The sequence below is a fragment of the Anser cygnoides genome, chromosome 1, assembly GCF_040182565.1.
Source record: "Anser cygnoides isolate HZ-2024a breed goose chromosome 1, Taihu_goose_T2T_genome, whole genome shotgun sequence".
Lineage (NCBI taxonomy): Eukaryota > Metazoa > Chordata > Aves > Anseriformes > Anatidae > Anser > Anser cygnoides.
In genome coordinates, this window is record NC_089873.1 from 93,070,689 (window position 1) to 93,090,619 (window position 19,931).

General features: G+C 36.7%; 1 protein-coding gene across 12 annotated transcripts in view; it reads left to right on the forward strand.

The window, feature by feature from the left end:
* CBLB (Cbl proto-oncogene B) overlaps positions 1-19,931 on the forward strand; it is a 166,729-nt gene that overhangs the window by 83,338 nt on the left and 63,460 nt on the right. For all 12 annotated transcript variants that reach the window (XR_007160749.2, XR_007160755.2, XR_007160750.2 and 9 more), the window contains 5 exons: positions 3,572-3,693; positions 5,784-5,921; positions 8,450-8,537; positions 10,943-11,074; positions 15,410-15,613. Coding sequence is in view for 9 of the 12 variants with exons in the window: in XM_067002731.1 (XP_066858832.1) it covers positions 3,572-3,693; positions 5,784-5,921; positions 8,450-8,537; positions 10,943-11,074; positions 15,410-15,613 (684 nt within the window). In the remaining 3 variants the exon portion in view is untranslated. The remainder of the gene's footprint in view (positions 1-3,571; positions 3,694-5,783; positions 5,922-8,449; positions 8,538-10,942; positions 11,075-15,409; positions 15,614-19,931) is intronic.

Below are 19,931 nucleotides of genomic sequence, written 5' to 3' on the forward strand. Positions count from 1 at the left end.
TGCAAAATGTCAGAGGCCTATTGGCTTCAACATTATATTACTGTGAAATGCGTTTATTCAAGGTTCTTTTCTATAGGATTTGATTCCCTCTCTCGTTCTGCTCACAGATAAGAAAGTTGTTGTGTTTGCTTTTTTGTTGTTTTTTTTTGTTTGTTTGTTTGTTTTAATCTGTGCATCAAGTATAAGATTAAACAAGTGAGTGATCTGAGAAGTAACGTTTTTTTTCTGGCCCTTTGTGAAGTCCTGTAGGTTGCATTAAACTTCAGGACAGAAGTCTCAAATGAGATTTTTTTTTTTTTTTCTTCAATTTGTAGGACAGTGAATTTGCATTGCTTAGCTTCTTTGTCAGGCCGTTGCTCTTTTCATTTGTTACCATGCCTGGTGCTAGGAAAAGGGGATCAGCAGTACTGATATAAGTAAAGAAAACTGGTTAGGATTAACTTTAACAAAGAAGCAGAGAGAGAATTTTTGCCAAACTGATTACCAACTTGTGCAATAGTTGTGTAAGTATTCAAGTGAACTTGCACTGAACTTGGTTTCAGAATCTCTCCCAGAGGTTACATTTTATTTCTTGAGTTTTAAACTGCTTCCGTAACTGTGTGTTCATACACCCACAGAGAGAAAATCCCAATTGTTGAAGTAATCAAAATACTGTTTTGCCAACTGTGGGTTGTTACAGAAAAGCTTCATTTACAATGATGCTTATTCACAGAAGAAAGCAAGTCTACTTTCTGTGGAGATCCTGTAAAAGTGAAGTTGCTCCCCCTGCCTCTTCCTTGTATGCATGCACAACTCTAAGTGCTGTTTCTCTGAGCAGAGATAAGTTAGCATGGCAGTATACGTGGATGCTTTGAAGAAAAGGAATTTCATTCCATCACTGTTAACATGTTCAGTGAAGTTGTCCTTTTATGCACCAATATTTCTTTAGGAGAACAAATGTACCAATCTTTTCCATTTTAAAATTTCCAATTTTGCAATATGTTCAAGTTCTTGCCCTTTGATTTTCAGTCCTACTGTCACGTCATCTTCATATAGCAGTAACGGGATGCTCTGTAGAAAGTTCAAGCGTTAGAGGAAGATGCTATCTGCTTAAAAGCTTGATGGTTGTAATCAACCAAGGAATTTGCATGTATTTTTTTGTTTATTATACAGAAATAATTATATAGAAATAATATACTGTTACCGTACACTATGAACCATATAGTGTACACCATATTGCACATATTACCACAGTCCAAAAAATCTTCAGAGTACTGAATGTTTGATCATCATTTTTGACTTAATTCCACAAAATTGGAAGATTTTTGTGTTTTTGTGAGGAAGTATCAGTGCTGGTTTGGCAAAAGGGGAAGAGTCAGCTCCCTTTTTTCTTTAGTTAGAGTAACAAAAATTTTTCATGTGATTAAGCCTCCTCACATCTATCTTCAGTGAACATGTAGAGAGTACCTGGTAAGATCTGGTGTTGCATCTACGATCACAATTTTTTCTCCTTTGTTTTGTACGAATTTTCATATTTGCAGTTTCTTACGGCCTTTGTGCTGAAACGTTACTGTTCCATTCCACGTATCTGGTTTGAAGAAGCGTTCATTCTGAAATAAAAGTCTTCATACGTTCTTAAATAATGCTTAGGGTTTGCCTAGGGAATGTATCATAATTACAATATGATTTTGTTATTTGATATTTTGATATGATATTACTGTTACAAAATTTTGCTCAAGTGCATCACGTAAAAAAGTATTTCATCTCTGCATTACTAGTCTTTAGAAGTCCCTTTAGAAGGAATTTTCAGGGCACACAAGAACACAAGTTTTTTCTCTGCTTACCTTCTCTTGCCCTGATATTTTGAGAAATACATTAAAACCAAAAATACTCTAAACCATTGAGAGGCAGTTTCTTGTATTTCCAGTGATGGCTATGAACACCTAATACGTTTGTATTAATCCACTCCTTAAAAATCATTCTTCTTTTATGGTAAAAAAATATTTTATGTTCTTTTAAGTAATAGCATATCAGGCATGTTTCACCAAGTTTTCTGAAGCATTTGTTACTCAGGTCAATAGAGTTGCTGTTGATGTTTGTTTTGTTTTTGGACTCTAATATCTTTATGGTAACTGAAGAAAGCAATAAGTAGAGAATAAGAAAAGGAATGACAGCTCCAAAAAGTGTTTTTATTAGGCTTCGTGTCTTAGTGGTACTGATCATTACCTATGAGAGTGCCTCAGAACCACTCAAGAATAGGCTTAGTTGGGTTTTGATTAAACCACCCCAGAGCCGTACTATGCAGGTTCTCACTAAACATCGTGCTTAATATTTTATGTGGCTACAAACAGGAGATCATGTAAATTCAGGGTCTTCACGATCTTTATCCAAATATTTATCCTTGCTGTTCACCAGTGGCATTCCCCAGGGCTCAGTATTGGGGTCAGTTTTGTTTAACATTTTTATCAACAGTCTTGATGAGGGGAGCGAGTGCACCCTCATAAGATCACCAATAACACCAAGTTAGGCAGAGCTGTTGATCTGCTTGAGGGTAGGAAGGCCCTGTACAGGGATAGACTGGATTGATGGGTCAAGTCCAATCCCATGACGTTCAACACAGGGCCAAGGGCTGGGTGCTGCAGTTGGGTCACAACAACCCCATACAGTGATATGGGCCTACAGAAGAGTGGCTGGAAAGTTGCCTGGCAGTAAAGGATCTGGGGGTGCTGGCTGACAGCTGGCAGTGTGCCCCAGGCAGCCAAGAAAGCCAATGCCATCCTGGCCTGTATCAGAAACGTGTGGCCAGATGACTAGGGAAGCGATTGTCCCTCCGTACTTGGCACTGGTGAGACTGCACCTCGAGTGCTGTGTTCAGTTTTGGGCCCCTCACTACAAGAAGGATAGTGAGTTGCTGGAATACAGTCAGAGAAGAGTGAAGAAGCTGGTGAAGGGACTAGAAATGAAGATAAATGAGGAGAAGCTGAGGGAACTGAACTTGTCTAGTCTGGAGAAAAGGAGGCTGAGGGGAGACCTCATCGCTCTCTTACAGCTACCTGAAAGGAGGCTGCAGTGAGAAAAGAGACCAACACCTTCCTGAGACGACAAGCGATAGGATGTGAGGAAATGGCCTTAAGTTCTGCTGGAGAGGTGGTTGTTTATAATGGATGTCAGGAAGAATTTCTTCCTGGAGAAGGTGGCTAAGCATTCAAATGGGCTGCCCTGGGAAGTGGTGGAGGTATTATTTATACCTCCATTCTTGGAAGTATATAAGGGTCATGGGAACATGGCATCAAGGGACATGGTTTAGTGATGAGGCTTAGTAGGTCAGGTTGATGGTTGGACTAGATCTTGAAGGTCTTTTTCACTCTAGCTGATTCTATGATTCTTGAGTTGTTTTTTTTTTTTTTTTGAAGGAATCCTTGCAACAAAGCTGAATATGTAGAACAGTCTTCTGTACTATTAGACCTTAACCAGAAGTGTATACTTCTCAGCAGAACCAAAACATTTTGGGTCTTTTTAATGAATTGGCTTGAGGTTTATTAGAAATATGTAGCTAACTGGCTGTATCTAATTGTTTGTCTTCTCTTTTTAGCCATGGGGTTCAATCTTAAGGAATTGGAACTTCTTAGCTGTGACACATCCTGGATACATGGCATTCCTGACATATGATGAAGTGAAAGCGAGGTTGCAGAAATACAGCACTAAGCCTGGGAGGTGAGAGGATTGGCTGATTACTGCTTTCCAAATAATCTTGCTATCTGTAGAGCTGCATAATTATTCTAGATCAATATTTCTATAATGTGTGATTCTTACATTGTGATATTGAAGGAATACTTTTTAAACTTTTTCTTTTTGATTAGATGGTGAATCAGAGTGCTAGTAGGTTGTTTTCTTATTTTTTTTATTTGGGATTGTATTTATATATTTTTTTTTTTAATAGTTTAATACTAATGGACAGAATGGCCAGTTTCAGAAAATGGTTAATTTATAGATTTTAAGACTTCGGAGTTTAGTAACCATGATGTATATTTTACATCATAATGCCTCTACAATTCTATGAAGTAAAGCAATATTTATTAGCACATGTAAATATAAACAAGTACAAGAAAACAGGGGAAAAAAAAGAGTTTTCATTGCTTTTCATTTCTTCTGAATTATGTGTGACAAGCAATGCATTTTTGGAAATCAGGTTTGAAAATATAACTTACTTTTCAAGACGTGTAGAACTGTTACTCACTAGTAAAGCAAAATTAATTGTAGTCTAGGTTTACTGTTCAGTTCTCAAGCTTTGTTTCCTAACGTCTAGGTCTCTAAATTTGTTTCAGGACCACATGTATACATAATTAGAGTTTGTTATTTTGAAACTTGTTAGAGAAGTGTAGCAGTACCTTGAGATATATATACTCTATATACATTCTGTATTGGTTTCTTCCGATTATTTTTTTTTTTTTAGCAAATAAACCGTATGTTAAGTCACCTATCTGTTCCAAGTGCGTGTGTAAGAATCTCCTGGTTCCAGTCCAATAATGATTTTAGCTTGGCACTCATAAGCGATGTTATGGAATTTAGATTGCTAGGTTGTTTTTTCAAGTGGTCACTATATTAGTATTTTCTCTATTATTAATTCTGATTCTGTAATTATCCAAAGAAGTAAAAGAGAAATTTATCCAAGGAAGTAAAAGAGAAATTATCCAAAGTTGTCTTAATGTTCTTTGTAAATAGAGAGTTAGTTTTAAGATACATTTCTGTTTAGATATCAGAAGATGACTTTCTGAGTTGCTTAGGTGAAATGCTGAATTTGTAGTGAAGAGGAGATAAAGCGGAGGCATTAGCTGAAACTGCTTCTTTAATCAGTCTAAAATATCCTGGAAATTACAAATTCTGTTCAAATAGAAACTAGTTACTTCTTCAATGTAATGCTGTCACTGTTGAAGTTGGCAAGAGCCATGCCAAACTTCATGGAGGCTAAGATTTCTCATTTGAAATTGTTTGGAAGGAAATAAAATATTGACATTAAGGAAAAGTGCCGTGTAATATAAAAGTCAGTTTGTGGCATTTCACTGTGGGATGCTTTTCTGAATGAGATTTTTGCATTTGACATGGTGTCTGACATTAAAGTGACTAGGCTTTTTTACTGAAGAAATACTGGAACATACCTTACTAGAAGAAATAATTTACTGGAAGAAATACTTTACTAGAAGAAATAATTATATCCAACATTCTTCTTGATGATCTTCCTTTTCTTCCTACTGTGCTCTCTATCTGCATTATGTATACTCCCAGATACCACCTGTAAAACACTGAAGTATTTAAATGTAAGTCTAATTGGGTTGGTATTATCTAGTATTTTCTGAAGTAAAAGTGGTATTTCCTCCATCCTGTTGACCAGCTCAGCTACTTATAAAATTAACACTGGTAGTAGAACAGTTTCATTCACATTTCTGTTTCTCTTAAAGGTGTTTTCTAGTTCCTCAACAAACCTTCCATTCATTCAGATAATTGGCCTCTGTGTGCATAAAGGGTGTATGTTGTAGCTATGGAGAGTTAATGTAATACAGTGTCCTTGAAAAGGTTGATGGGCATGCCTAAATGTATGTAGTAGGACTATTCACAGTGAAAGTGAATCTTTCACTTTGAGAACTAAAAAGCAAGCAAATGAAAAGTTGGGTGTAGGGAGCTACTGTTAGCCTATTTCTGCTTATGAGGAACTGACAGTGTAAAAGATGATGGTTTATTTAAAGTTATATGCTTATTTTGCCAAACTCTGATTAGAACTGACTTTTTATTCATCCTTTTTTATCAAGCTATATTTTCAGACTGAGTTGCACTCGCCTGGGGCAGTGGGCCATTGGATATGTGACTGGCGATGGGAACATATTGCAGACCATACCTCACAATAAGCCTCTGTTTCAAGCTTTGATTGATGGTAGCCGGGAAGGATTGTAAGTACAAATTCTTATAGTTACCACGGGTATTAAATCGTGGTTCCTTGTTCTTCTGATGCTTCAGATGAGTAATTATTAAAGATCTTTAAAAGAGAAAAAATATATAGTATTTGGCATTCCTTTGGAGATTAAGGACCATCCTTTTTATTCTTGTTTCCAGGTAATTCCATTAACCAAAGTTAGCCAAAGACATATCAGATAAATTCCAGGAGAAAATAAAATTGGGCAGCTGTCACATTGATTGTTTCCCAGTAAGAGTCACAAATGCACTTAAGCTTATTGAGCAATTACTACTGACAGTTACTCATGTGTCTAACTCTGGACAATGATTTAAAAGCTATGTAATTGCTTTTTTATATAATATGCAGCCAGAAAGTTTTCAGGTTTTAATAGTTTACTGAAAAGATTTATAATTATAAGAGAATCTAAGTTTATAGGTAGAAGAAGTGCATTTTTTACTCAGTTGGCTCATGTAACAAAAATATTCAGTGTCAGAATCTTTTTTCACTGTTACATGTTTTGATGTATCCACATGATTATAATGGGAAAAAACCAAACAGGGAAATCAATCAGTCCTCAAAAAAAAATTGAGAATTCTTTTGCAAACTTCCAAATTTTCTCAGTCTGCCTTTGTCCAATAATTTTATTTCAGGTATAAGTTCATATTTTGAAAGATATCAAGGTGCTGTAGATATTGTCCTGTAAAATAACACATGCTTATTATGGTAGCATTACTACTACACAATTTTCTTTACCCAAACTGGACGAACAAAAACTGAAGCTGAGGATACTAGTGCTAGGTGAAGTTTTTGTACCCTATTTAAATATAACTTTCTCATGGTGCTACTTTACAACATGACTTTCATGAAACTGTTTCCAAGTTAGAGATAACATAAATTTCAATATAGAACAACTCTAAAATATCATTAACCTATTATTAATTTCTCACAAGATTAAAATAAACTGTTCTTGCTTAAAGTCCAGTCTGCATGTCAGATTCTCAGTGTAGATTCTTGTCGTAATATACAGATGTTCACAAACAACATCTAGTCTGCTCTGTTGATTGAAATAGTCTATAGAGTCACTGAGCTCCACTGTGCTGCCGGTGGTGAGATCACTAGGAACACATGCAAGTATAAGGTCACTGTAAAATGGAGATTTAAAATAGTATTTTATCAAGCTACCCGAAAAGGTTATCTACTAAAGCTCAGATGCATTCTGCTGGTAGTTACACATGTGATGTCAACTTCTTTCCAATGCTTTTATAAATGGATGTGGTGGTTTTACTTGGGTGGGCGGCTGAGCTCCATCACAACCGCTCTCTCACTCCCCCTCCTCAAAGAGGAGCGGGGAGAAAATAAGATGAAAAGGGCTCAAGAGTTGAGATAAGGACAGGGAGATCACACAGTAATTATCGTGACGGGCAAAACAGACTCAGCATAGGGAGATAGTAAGATTTATTGCCTATTACTAACAAGCTAGAGAAGTGAGAAACAAAGGAAAGAAACCAAAAGCACCTTCCCCCCCATCCACCCTCCTCCACCATCTGCCCCCGAGCAGCACAGGGGAACGGGGGAATGGGGGTTATGGTCAGTCTGTAGCGCTTCTTCTCTGCTGCTCCTTCTTGGTCACTCTCGTCCCCTGTGCTGTGGGGTCCCTCCCACGGGATGCAGTTCCTGCTGAACTGATCCGGCGTGGGCTGCCCACAGGCAGCAGCTCTTCAAGAACTGCTCCAGATATGGGTCCGTACCACGGGGTCCATCCCTCAGGAGCGAACTGCTCCAACCTGGATCCCCCACGGGCAGCAGCTCCTGCCAGGTCACCTGCTCCTGCGTGGTCTCCTCTCCACAGGCTACAGGTCCGGCCCGGAATCTGCTCCGGCAGGGGTCTTCCACAGGCCGCAGTCTCCGTCGGAGCAGGTCCACCTGCCCAACCGTGGTCTCCTCCACGGGCTGCAGTGTGGAACCCTGCTCCACCATGGTACTCCACGGGCTGCAGGGGGACAGCCTGCTTCACCATGGTCCTCACCACAGGCCGCAGGGGACTTCTGCTCCGGCGCCTGGAGCACCTCTCCCCCTCCTTCTTCACTGACCTTGGTGCCTGCAAGGCTGTTCCTCACTCCTCTCACTCTCCCAGCTGCTGTGTGGCACAGTGTTTTTTTTCCCCTGTCTTAAATATGCTCTCACAGAGGTGCAAAACAGCATCACTTATTGGCTCAGCTCTGGTCAGCAGTGGGGTCCTTACTAAACACGGGGCAGCTTCCACTTCTAGATCCTTCTCACAGAAGCCACCCCTATGGCCCCCCTGCTACCAAAACCTTGCCACATAAACCCACTACAATGGGCTTTAGCATGTAACAATATATGCACGTAGCAGTTCAGTTGCTCCCAAAAGATGGCTAAGGAAAGATGATTTTATTTAATGTCTGCTGTAACTTATTCCATCCCTTTAAAAAGTCATAGGTATTATTTAGCTAATAAAGCTGAATACATGTGCATATTTATACTAATATTTTTGTGATGCAGCTATCTGTTTCCAGATGGACGAAGTTATAATCCTGATCTGACAGGTTTATGTGAACCCACACCACATGATCACATCAAGGTCACGCAGGTATGTTGCACGTTTTATCAGTTACTTTGTGATCTTTGCTTCTCTTACCATCTCAACTAGTAGTGATAATAAGTTTTATTAAAATGTGAAAATGAATAAATGAGAATGAAAATATGTTGTTGATAGAAGAGCTTAGATGAAGAGCAGGTTAATAATCGTTTAAACTCTAGAGCTAATGGTGATGCAGACAGCATGCCCTGGAAAGTTTTGCTTATTCTAAGGCTCATCTGCATGAGAAATATATTAATGGTTATTAATTTTTTTCCATTATTTATGTCATAGGTTTATGTAGCTTAGAGTTTTCTGCTAATATCAGATGAGAATATGGAAATTAAATCAAGATCAGATGATAGTTTTTAAGCCTGAGTAGGAATACTACATTATGCTGACAGATCCCAGAGGAAAAGTGTTGTTCATTTGTCACAAAAATACCGGTTCCATGGTCTGTCTTGTTTCCTCTTCGTCCATTGTGCAATTTTAAAGAGAGATCAGGGAAAAGCAACAGGAATGAGTAAGTGCCTGAAGGGACTCACTTTCTAGACATTAGAGTATCTAGATGTTTTTGTAGTCTTGTTAAGTGATGATGTAATATACGAATGTGCAGATCTTTGATATTCAAAGAATAAGAAATAGTTATCACAAGATGTAGGCTTAATTAAAAATGGTGCTGATACTAGTAGGTGTAGGTATACAGTGCAGAGCATTTCTCCTGACAAAAACATCCAGAAGACTTGAGGATATGTTCAAGGAGAGCAGTCAGACTAGATACAACTCTTTAAAGCCATACTGTTTCAGCTGGTCTTCCATTTCTTCAGAGCACAGTGGGTGACCTACTGAATCTGCTGTAATTGTGCACCCCACTTCCAGAAGTATTTTAGAAAAGAAGTATTTGTTGCCATCTATGGTATTTCAAGGAATACCATTATGAAAATATCTCTTAATTAAGAGAATTCCTAAAACAGTTGCTGAAAGAAAACGTGAGCATGTCTACCAGTCTGACTTCCTTCTTTTCTATCCAGAATCAGAATAATAAGGAAAGAGTAGTACAGAGATACCAGATGTGTTGCACAAAAAGGTTTTTATAGCCTTGTATCTTTATTTTTTTTCTCAAAGAAAGGAAAAGTAGCTTAGACGTTCTCAGCGATAAAACCCTGTTCTCCCCAAGCAAGTCATCTTGAATTTTGAATACACTAAATGAATCCAGTTGATTCTGAACTTGTAGTTATGAAGAAATCATTATTTAATGCAGATGGTAGTTCAAGAGAGTCTGAAATAATGTGAATATTGCCTTAAACAATATCTTAACTGCAGTAGATTAACACTGCCACTAAGAGCTGCTTAAACTATTAAAAGATACTATAAAACTGGCTCCAGGGCCAGATTGCTGCAGATGGATTCTTTGCAAGAGGTCCGCCATAAGCATCTTTAGTGCATACCGACTACAGCTACAAATACGATGTATTGCTTTTCTCTTTTGCCTAGTCTCTTCTCCACTCCTCTTACTGGGCAATAGCTGCTTATTTTCCAGTGATCTGGATTTTTCTTCAGCCTTTCAAAATCTGTTTTTCCAAGACTAGTAAAGCTTCATAGAAATGTGTTTGATTACCAGTTCCCCAACAATACACTTCCAAAATCTAGAAAGCTGTTCTAGATTTGAGTTTTATCTATTATTTATTCCACCTGAAGGAGTTCTTGTATCTTACAGTCAGTCTTGTAAGGATACAAAGTGCTGAATGATCTGTGCATGACAGTTGCCATGTCACCTTGAGGGGATATTCGTACCATACTTTATACAAGGGTTATTTATTTCAGTGGACCATACTATATCCAAGCTGTACGTAGAAATCCCTCATCTGTCAGTTCTCAATCCGGTACATTTTATTAGTCCTAAACTCATACTTAGAAAAGGAAATCTCCATTCTGTTCCCCTTCAGCACTTAATTTCTCCCTTACCATGTTTTCATTATCTTTCTCTTACTGCAACCAAGGAAAAGCAGGATGTATGCCTTGCATTAATATAGTACTTACATGTGATAACTCTGTAGAAAACCTAATAGTCACGGATTCATTATTTATTTTACTTTTTTACCATATATTTTTATGGCAATTTTTTATATATTTATATGTTTATTTTAATTTATATTTATTTATATAATATACATTATTAATAATTCGATTATTTGATATATTACCATATCGCAGGTTTGAAGAAGTGAAAGAGTAAGCTGTTTGGATAACCTTGGTGTGGCTTTTAAGTAGATCAACGTCAATAAATTCCCTGACTAATAAATACAGTGGATTGAAAAACAGGGGATTCTGATAAATTTTTGTTACTTGTGGTGTTTAAATATATTTTCTATGAACAAATCACAGTAAAGAAATAACCAGTCTTTGTTTTGTTACAGGAGCAGTATGAATTGTACTGTGAAATGGGTTCCACTTTTCAGCTATGTAAAATCTGCGCCGAGAATGACAAGGATGTGAAGATTGAGCCTTGTGGGCACCTCATGTGCACTTCTTGTCTTACAGCATGGCAGGTACACTCATAGTTCAGTTAGTAGAGAAGAGGATGGATTTCTCTGTTACATTCCTGTTTACAATGGGGGTACTCTGTTTTACCTTTCCAGGTACTCAGTAAGAGGCTTCAAGTGCATATCTATTTAAAATTATACACTTTTTAATTTTGTGGACTAAAATCTGTGAAAAACAAAGTTCCAGGAGTCATTAAAATCTAGACATGTAGGTTTGTCAAGACCATTTGCTGACTTCTGCTAATTGGGAACTATTTCCAAAGCACAGTATCTACTCAGACAGTGAAAGCTGGGCTCCTGGTGCCAATTCAGCCCCACAGATCACTTCAAGATGTGTTCAAATGGAATAAGTGGACAAGTAGCAGCTGAGAATGGATAACTGACCAGACAGGGTTTATAAGGAGACAGAATGCCTTCTGTGGGAGAAGGAATTAATCTGTTGTACAAATCATGCAGTGGCCTGTGAAAAATAAGCTTGCGGTTCCTATGTTTCATTTTGATAACATGTAAATTGCTAAACCACCTAGATTAAGATGGTTGTTCGGGTAAGAGATGGAGTGAAGAGAAACTGTGATCTCACTGTCATTCACAGAATATCCCAGAAAACACAGAGGCTTCCTGGTAACGCAGGTTGTGGTGTTTTGTCCGTCTTGTTCATGAACATACCAGTCTGTGAGAAAAGGGAGTACCGGTACCTTTAGTTCAGTGCAGTTAAACATTTGACTTGAAAATTAAAATCAGAGGTCATTCCTCTTTGTAGCTTCAGACTTTCCCTAATAGGTGCTTCTCAAACTGAGTCTGTTTTACTGCCATTCCATGCACCCTTCTTCTTTTGTATCTCTAGTTCATGGGGAGAAATATGTGTAATCCCATTTGCAGGCAGCGTTCTGTCATGGTTAGACACGGCTCTTTGGATACAAGTGTAGTGAGAAGAGGTTTAATGGGTTGCCCGGGGAGGTGGTGGAGTCACCATCCATGGAGATGTTTAAGTAAAGGTTGGATGAGGTTTAGTGGGTGATATTGGTGGTAGGGGGATGACTGGACCAGATGGTCTTGGAGGTCTTTTCTAACCTTTATGATTCTGCGATTCTAAAAGTAAACAAAAGCCATTGCTCTGGTCCATTTTTGACCTGGTTTTAAATCATTTCCTCTCAATTAATAATTTTCATTCTCATGTTTAGGACATGGCCCCAAGTACTATAGATATAATTTTTTTTTCAGATTCCTTATTAAGGAATTATCATTGGCAAGCCAACACAATGAATCAGAAGTATCTTTTGTTTCTTTCCTCCATCAGCAATAAAGCTGGCTGAAAAGGATTCCCAATTTCCAATTTCTTCTTCTTTCTGAAATTTAGGTTTGATGCTCCAAACACAAACCCTTCAAATTTCCCAAAGATGAGAAATTCTGATAAAATTATGTTTTAGAAACACCTAGGTAAGAATATTTGCTTCATTGCTGAGCAACTGATGACTTGGAGCAATATTTCTCGTTTCAGGAGTACCTTTTTTCTGTTCTTACCAGTTTCAATCTGAATGACAAACCTGGAGGTCTGACTATGTTAATCTTTGAGTTAAAAAAAAATAATAATCTGAAATTCCGAGATCTGTAGCTCTTTGATTTTTGTTGTTTGTTTGTTTGTTTGCTTACCTTCTTGGTAGAAAAGAATTGAAAATCCTTGTACTTTTGATTGCTGGGTGTCTCGTAGCATGGTAGCAGCATGTTCTAGTGCTGAGTCAGTGATGTACTCCAATTCTGGAGACTCAATCTAATGTCCTCTGTACTTTGGCCAGTGGCTAGGGATTCAGGAGGAAGAGGATAAAACATTTTAGGCTTAGAGAACTGACATTTTTGAAAACATCAAGCTTTATCAGAACATTGCAACCAGCTATAATTGGCCAGGTACATTTAAGATTTCATTACAAATTTAACTTTCATATAATTAGTGAGACAATGAAGAAATATTGCACTGTAACAGCGTCAGCTGTTGCAATCTTCTGGGCTAGCGTTTAATTGCCAGCATAATAACTCATTAGACATGCCTCAGAGGTCCAATACAGATGTTTTCACTAAGCAGAAAAAGTGTGTTATTTAATAAATTGGTAAGCAGCATCAGATCTGCATAGAATACCAAGGATGATTCAGTTGTTCATCTTCATGGAGATCAGTTTCTCAAATAAGAGTTGGTTTAACAATCTTCCTTTTGTATTATGCAACAAGAATAAAATTCATTTTCTTACAAAGAAATATGTTCTCTAAAAACTACAGATTTGGACTTGATTCTGAAAACATATGGACATATATGCTGCAATGTAATGTTCACAATAACCAGTTTCTTAGTGTTCTAAATAATCTTTATAATCTTTCTGGGGGTATGGACAAAGATGTATGTATTCACATAGATCTCAGCTCTCAGTTTTAATTTCTGCTTCTATTCATACTGTTGAATGTGAGTCTGATGCTGTTATTGGATATTCTGTATGTTTTAGTGATGTTTTTGAAGAGAAAGGAGGGAAACTGCTAGTACAGAACTATTTGACAACACAGATATAAGACAGCCTTGCAAATGGAAAGCTCTGTGCCTTATCTGTAAGGCTGTTTTAGAAAATGAGCCTGTAAAATTTTGTATGAGTAAGGGAAGACTTCCGTTCACTTGCAAGCGATTACTTCAGTAGGTCCATAAAACTTGGATACATGCTTTGAGGTAATTGTAAGTGATATTGACTGGCTCTTTGTAATTAGGATGCAAGGCTGCTAAAAATAGATTACTTAGGTCTTTACATACAAAACCAAATCCAGTGCTAACCCTGTAAATATACATGATGGTAGTCATGAGACATCATTCATACTTATCTGGCCTTGGGATACAGTTCTTCCACAAAACTATAGAAACACCTGTCAGTTTAGTAAGAGCTATCAAGTGTTCTTGTCAAGCATCAAGAAGAAAATAATGGTAGAAAAAAATTAAAGCTGCCCTTTGAGAAATCAAAAAGCTGTGCTTGCTTGATGACATTTCAGGACAATTTGCTTTAGATATTTGGTAGGTAGTTTAATTTTTGTGCTCATTATAGAATTATAGAATGGTTTAGCTCAGTAAGGACCTTAAAGACCATCTAGTTCCCATCCCCAGTATCTTCTTAGCCACCTGACTACCTGATTCCAAATATGATGCAACATGACTTCTGAGTTCAGATTGAATTATTTTGATCTCTCAGACCCTCAGGGTCTTTTTGGATAAGTTGTTTCTTTTTTTTTTTTATGTTTTATAGTTCAAATCAACATTGTGCCTTTAGATGGGAAAAAAACATTTATAGGTGCTTGTATGACTTCTCTATGATCTTTTTTGTTGTCTCAATCATTAACGCTCTGAAATATAATTTAAAGGTCTTTTGATTACTTCCGATTAAAACAAAATTATTCCTGAAATGAACAAAAGGAATAGAAACATGGCTGCTTGAAAATCATTCCACACATTATGCCATTTAGAAATTAAAATTTAAATAATTCTTGTTTCTGATAACATAGAATTATAGAATGAATCATTTACATTGGAAAAGACTTCCAAGATCATCAAGTCCAACCATCAATCTGACCTGCTATATCCAATCACTAAAACATGTCCCTTAGTGGCATGTCTAGACTTCTCTTAAATGCTATGTGAATATAGTTCCTTGTTTCACATAATTTATTGAAAATGTAATTAAGTCCTGTTTTGTTACTTACACATGTCAAAAAATGCTTTTAGCTTTAGATGTTCTGAATGTATGTTGCCCAATGGTGGAAATGTTGCAGGCATGATGGACAACATGTAGTTTCTTCAGAGAATACGAACTGCATGATCTAAAGCTCTTTTGCATTTTCTAACTTAAAATGAAAACCAAATATTTCATATTTAATATAGAAGATATATAATAGAATGCATTATCCTTGTCTACACACCTCACCTTCTTTCCTCTGAAGAAATATGAAAATTATGATCCTAAGAGGCAAGGTGGTATTTCCTCATCTATAATACTGAGACAGTTACAATTTTTGATGCTTTTTAGAGATAGCAGTTACTTTTTGATTAGTTATTTTTAAATGGAGCTTAACATGTGGAAGACAGACAGCTTTAAAAATACATTTTAAAAAATACAGTCATTTTACTATTTACTATAGTGAAATATCTATGGAACTGTTTCCTGTTTACTCCAGTGTTTCTTTACAAGCTCTTAGAGACACTGGAAAGGGCATTTTTATATAGAAAGATAGAGATAGTGACCTTATATTTTATATACTTTAAAAAGTACTTCTGTTTTTATTTTTAATAATATATGTTGCTGTTTTTTTATCTTGCTATAGGAATCTGATGGCCAAGGCTGTCCTTTCTGCCGCTGTGAAATCAAAGGAACTGAACCAATCATTGTGGATCCCTTTGATCCAAGGGATGAAAACTCCAGGTGTTGCAGTATTATTGATAGCTTTAGTATGCCCATGCTGGACTTGGATGACGATGATGATAGGGAAGAGTCTTTAATGATGAATCGCTTGGCTTCAGTCCGAAAGGTAAAATTTCAAATATAGTACAACAGATAAAGCTGTATGTTTGTGAATGAAGCTGCGGATGACTGTAAACAATGATAGGCTGCATTTCATGCTGAAGGTTTCAGCAACTCACTGAAAAGTTCTCAGGCTGAAAAAGCAAAATGCTTTGATATTGCAACAAGAAAACTGACGCTGAGTAAGAGAAAAAAATCCAGATTCTCAACTGACGTGAGCAGAATTACCTGTTTATAATGATGGAAGCATGAGTTTGCACTAAATGATTCTTAACCAAAATATGCTTTATGGACAAGTCTCTCAAATAACACAAAATTTCATGTATACAAATCTATTATCAGTTTTCTGCACTTGTGTACTTGTATACACATGCACCAAATGTTTTAGGATGAAACATGAATTTCTTGATTGGTAATAAATATTAGTGCTTTGTAAAGGTGACTTGGAACCCAAATCGTATTGCACGCAAATGCCTTTTTATCACACCTCATGTAAGTTGTCTATATTTTTTTCTGTAACATAAAATCCATTTTAGTATTCAGTACTTTTAGAGGTAAAAATGTATCTGAAATTATTCATAGTAATATTGTGCTTTGGAATGGTTTTGTTCTCAAAGTGCTATATATTCTGTTCCGGGATCTTTAGATGTTTTGTTGCAGATTTAATCACTGATAAATAAGCACTTTCATCAACAAAACTGTACTTTGTTGATTGTTTTCAGAGTTCACCACTACATTTTAGGTTTCAATAATACTGTCATGAGCCGTGCAACACTGAATTTTACAGTGCATTTTCTATATTTTACCTTTTATTAAGGTCATCTAGATTGAATAGTTGACTTGAAATTAATTCTGTAACATCTGACTCTTCAATTTCCTTATCATTGTATTTGTTATTAAAAAAAAAAAGTGTTTTGCCCTCATATCTGAAAGTACCTGTCAGTTAATATACATAAGTCTGATATCCTTGCTAACCTCTTAAGTCATATGAATCATTCTTGTGTTGTGTATTTAGTACAACATGGCCTACTCTTGGAACAGTTTATCCTCCTGCCTGGACTTAAATTGCAGTCTGCAGCCAGACCTTTGTGAGATAGCCTTGAATTGATGGACTTTTATAACACTATCACTTCCACGATAAGGCAAAAACGCATTATGCTTTTATCAAAAGAAGGAACAGTAGGCTTTAATATAAGAAGTCTTGTTTTCAGTATCTACCAACTGCTTGACTGCTTCGGTTCTTGCTATTTTTGTCATTAGTTTCATTGTTCAGTGGAAGAAACCTAATAATTATCCCTGAAGCTTAGGAACATTGTTTCCCACTCTGTTAGCTTTAAGTCCTTTCTTGAAAATCCTGAATTATCAAGTCATCTGGTGATTTTCAGCTGCTGTTGTCGTCTTAAACCTGTTACCAAAGCACAGTTATGCTTTCAACCTCACCACCAAATGTGAAATGTCATTATTTATATACAATTTTTGTAAGTAATGCCTTGTCTATTTCTTTTAATCATCATTTGTTATTCTTGTCAAATAGTGTTTCCTTAGAGCCTGATAGAATAAATTCTTTTTTTCCTCTCTGACATTTTGTCAGATTTTACCCTTTTTGAATTTTTCTCTTGTTTCTTGTTAATGCTGTAAATATAAACATGGTACTGCATAATGGCTGTGTTGTAGAGTCATTTGATTTGTTGAAACAATGGAGATGAGAGGACAAAGAGAATCATTTAGTTCTTGTAGCCAACTTAATACTGTTGTTACTTTGTAATCCTAGTGAACATATAGGTCAATTCTTATTTTAATTCAACAATTGTTATATGCTTTCTCAACGTAAAACTGTTAACCTTTGAAAATCAAACGGGCTGATTTTGTCTCAAATCACCTTGCCAGACCACGTGGTATTGCTGAGAAAACCTTGTTGCAGCATACCTGGCTAATACCAAGTTGCCATGTTAAACCTGATAGATGAACAGAATTCCAGGGACACCAGCTCTCTGCTGAAAATGACTGTAGGGCTTCAAGATGTATTGCAGGAATTTGCAAATCAATCCTTATTGTCTTGAAAGCCTCAAAGGAGAGGCATTGTTAAAAAGTTTCTAAGCTTTTACTTCTAATTTTTACTGCCTTAGATTAAAGGGCCTGGCTGGGTTTTTATAAGTGAGCTCTTTAGACGAACTGAAAAGCTAAAAAAAAAAAAACCTACTTTTTGAAATTGTCATTAATGTGTAAAGAAGATTATAACTTTATCACCTGCTGTACCTCTATGAATTATGGATATAAGTCAGATATCACAAAACTACCAGCTGTGCACTTTATCACTGTATCTCTGAAGCATACTCATAAACAAAAAGGGGTGCCTGAATTAAATCCCTGGGGGACCTCAGACTTGAAACTGCTTTAAGGAAAAAAATAATCACAAAGCTACATATCTATTCTTTAATGGAAAGAGTAAATGTATCTACTTTAAGAAAAATGAATCATTCTTGCTAGGTGTACACAGCAGCAGATCAGCTGTATCAGAGGCTTCAAGGAAATCCACTGCAATTAGTCTGTTTATCTGCCTCATCAAGCAGCTTATTTTTTTAATTTCCAAATTGTCTTCAGGTAATTCGTTATGAAACAAAAACAAAGAGTGGTGCCAAAACCTCTGCTAATTGTCTCATCAGTGAGAAATTTCCAGCACTATGGTATCAGATTAGCTAATGCAGTTATTGCTCGAAGTGTTCTTTTTCTCAGTTCTGTACCATTTTTCCTAACAAAGCTTTGCTAGCCTCACGTGTTAGGAAACACACATCAAAAATGTGCAGATTACAGGTTCAGATAAATGTTTAAAAACGGTGTTTCTAATTTTAAAGAGGGCATTTGAATGTCAGACTATTTTTATTATTCCATACTCTGTAATATTCAATTGTCCAGATAAATTAAGCATTAATTATTTGTCACTTTACCTTGTACAAGACCTGACTTTATACGCTTCTTTGGAAAGAAAGAAAACAAGGAAAATGCATAGTGTAGAATTCCTTGTTAAGAGATAATAATTTTGAATTTATAAGTGATAATTATTTGATCCGAATAACATATTGATACTACATGAAAACAAACAGGAACGCCCTAGCAGTATAGGAGACTGAGGTTTTCAACAGCTTAAGGTGAATTAACATTCAGTAAGAGCAATTTCTTCTAAAACTAGTTGAAGTTACCTTGTCTGGGAAGTTGGCAGCTTCCCTGAAATTAATTTCCTAGCTGTCTGAGTGTCCCAAAAATTGACTTTGATTCAGACCATTACTTAAAAATCATTATAAGAAGTTGTCAAAGCAGAAAACCACTGTTTGTCATTACTAGGCTTCTTACAGAGTAAGAAGTTCGGACTTAACAAATCATGTCAAAAGAGCTTGGCTCTCAAAATATGGGAAAAGACTGTTTTGACCCTTCCCCCCCCCCCCCCCCCCCCCCCCCCATTTCCCATATTACTAAGGTAACTTCTGTGGTAATGATTGTTCTGAGAAAAAAAAAAGGGCACGTATTAAATAATAATGGTTTGACTTTTTTTTTTAAAAAAAAAAAAAAGACTTCAAATATGTATCCAGGCTTTCCCTTCAGCTGCATGCTCTTAACCTATACATACATGTGAATTCATAGAATCATGAAATATCCCAAGTTGGAAGGGAACCCCAAGGATCATTGAGTCCAACTCCTGGGTCCCCCAAAAAAACACCCGAAAATCAGACCATGTGTCTGAGGTGGTTGTTCAAATGCTTCTTGAATTCCATCAAGCTCGGTGCCATGACCACTGTCCTGGGCAGCCAGTCCCAGTGCCCGACCACCCTCTTAGTGAAGAACCTTTTCATAACGCCCAGCCTGAATGGTTTATAGAAACTTAGTGAACTCATACCATGCAACAAGACAGTCCTTATCTGCTTACTTCATAGTATTTGAAAGAGGAATAAATGCTGAGGAGCAGCATGCCTCCCTTCATTAAAATATTTCTTACCAATTCCCTTGGGCAGTCAGTGTGGTGCTGACTTCTCACAGCTTTAACTCCATCTCCCTGCTTTGCATGCATTTTGTTGGGTCAGCACAGGAGGAGAGATCAAATAAAGAACAAGCCTATCTATGTAAAACTTGTTTACAGCCATCAGTGCTAAGTAATGTAACTTTATATCCTTGTACAAATGTTCAAATCCCGATTATACTGATCTACCTAGGTAACAACATGTCCTAATGAGAAGTAACAGAAATGTGAGTTACTCTCATCCGATTATAAATGAAGAAGCTTTAGGGGACAATGTGAAAAATGAAAAGTCCATTTTTGGTATACGACTGATTGG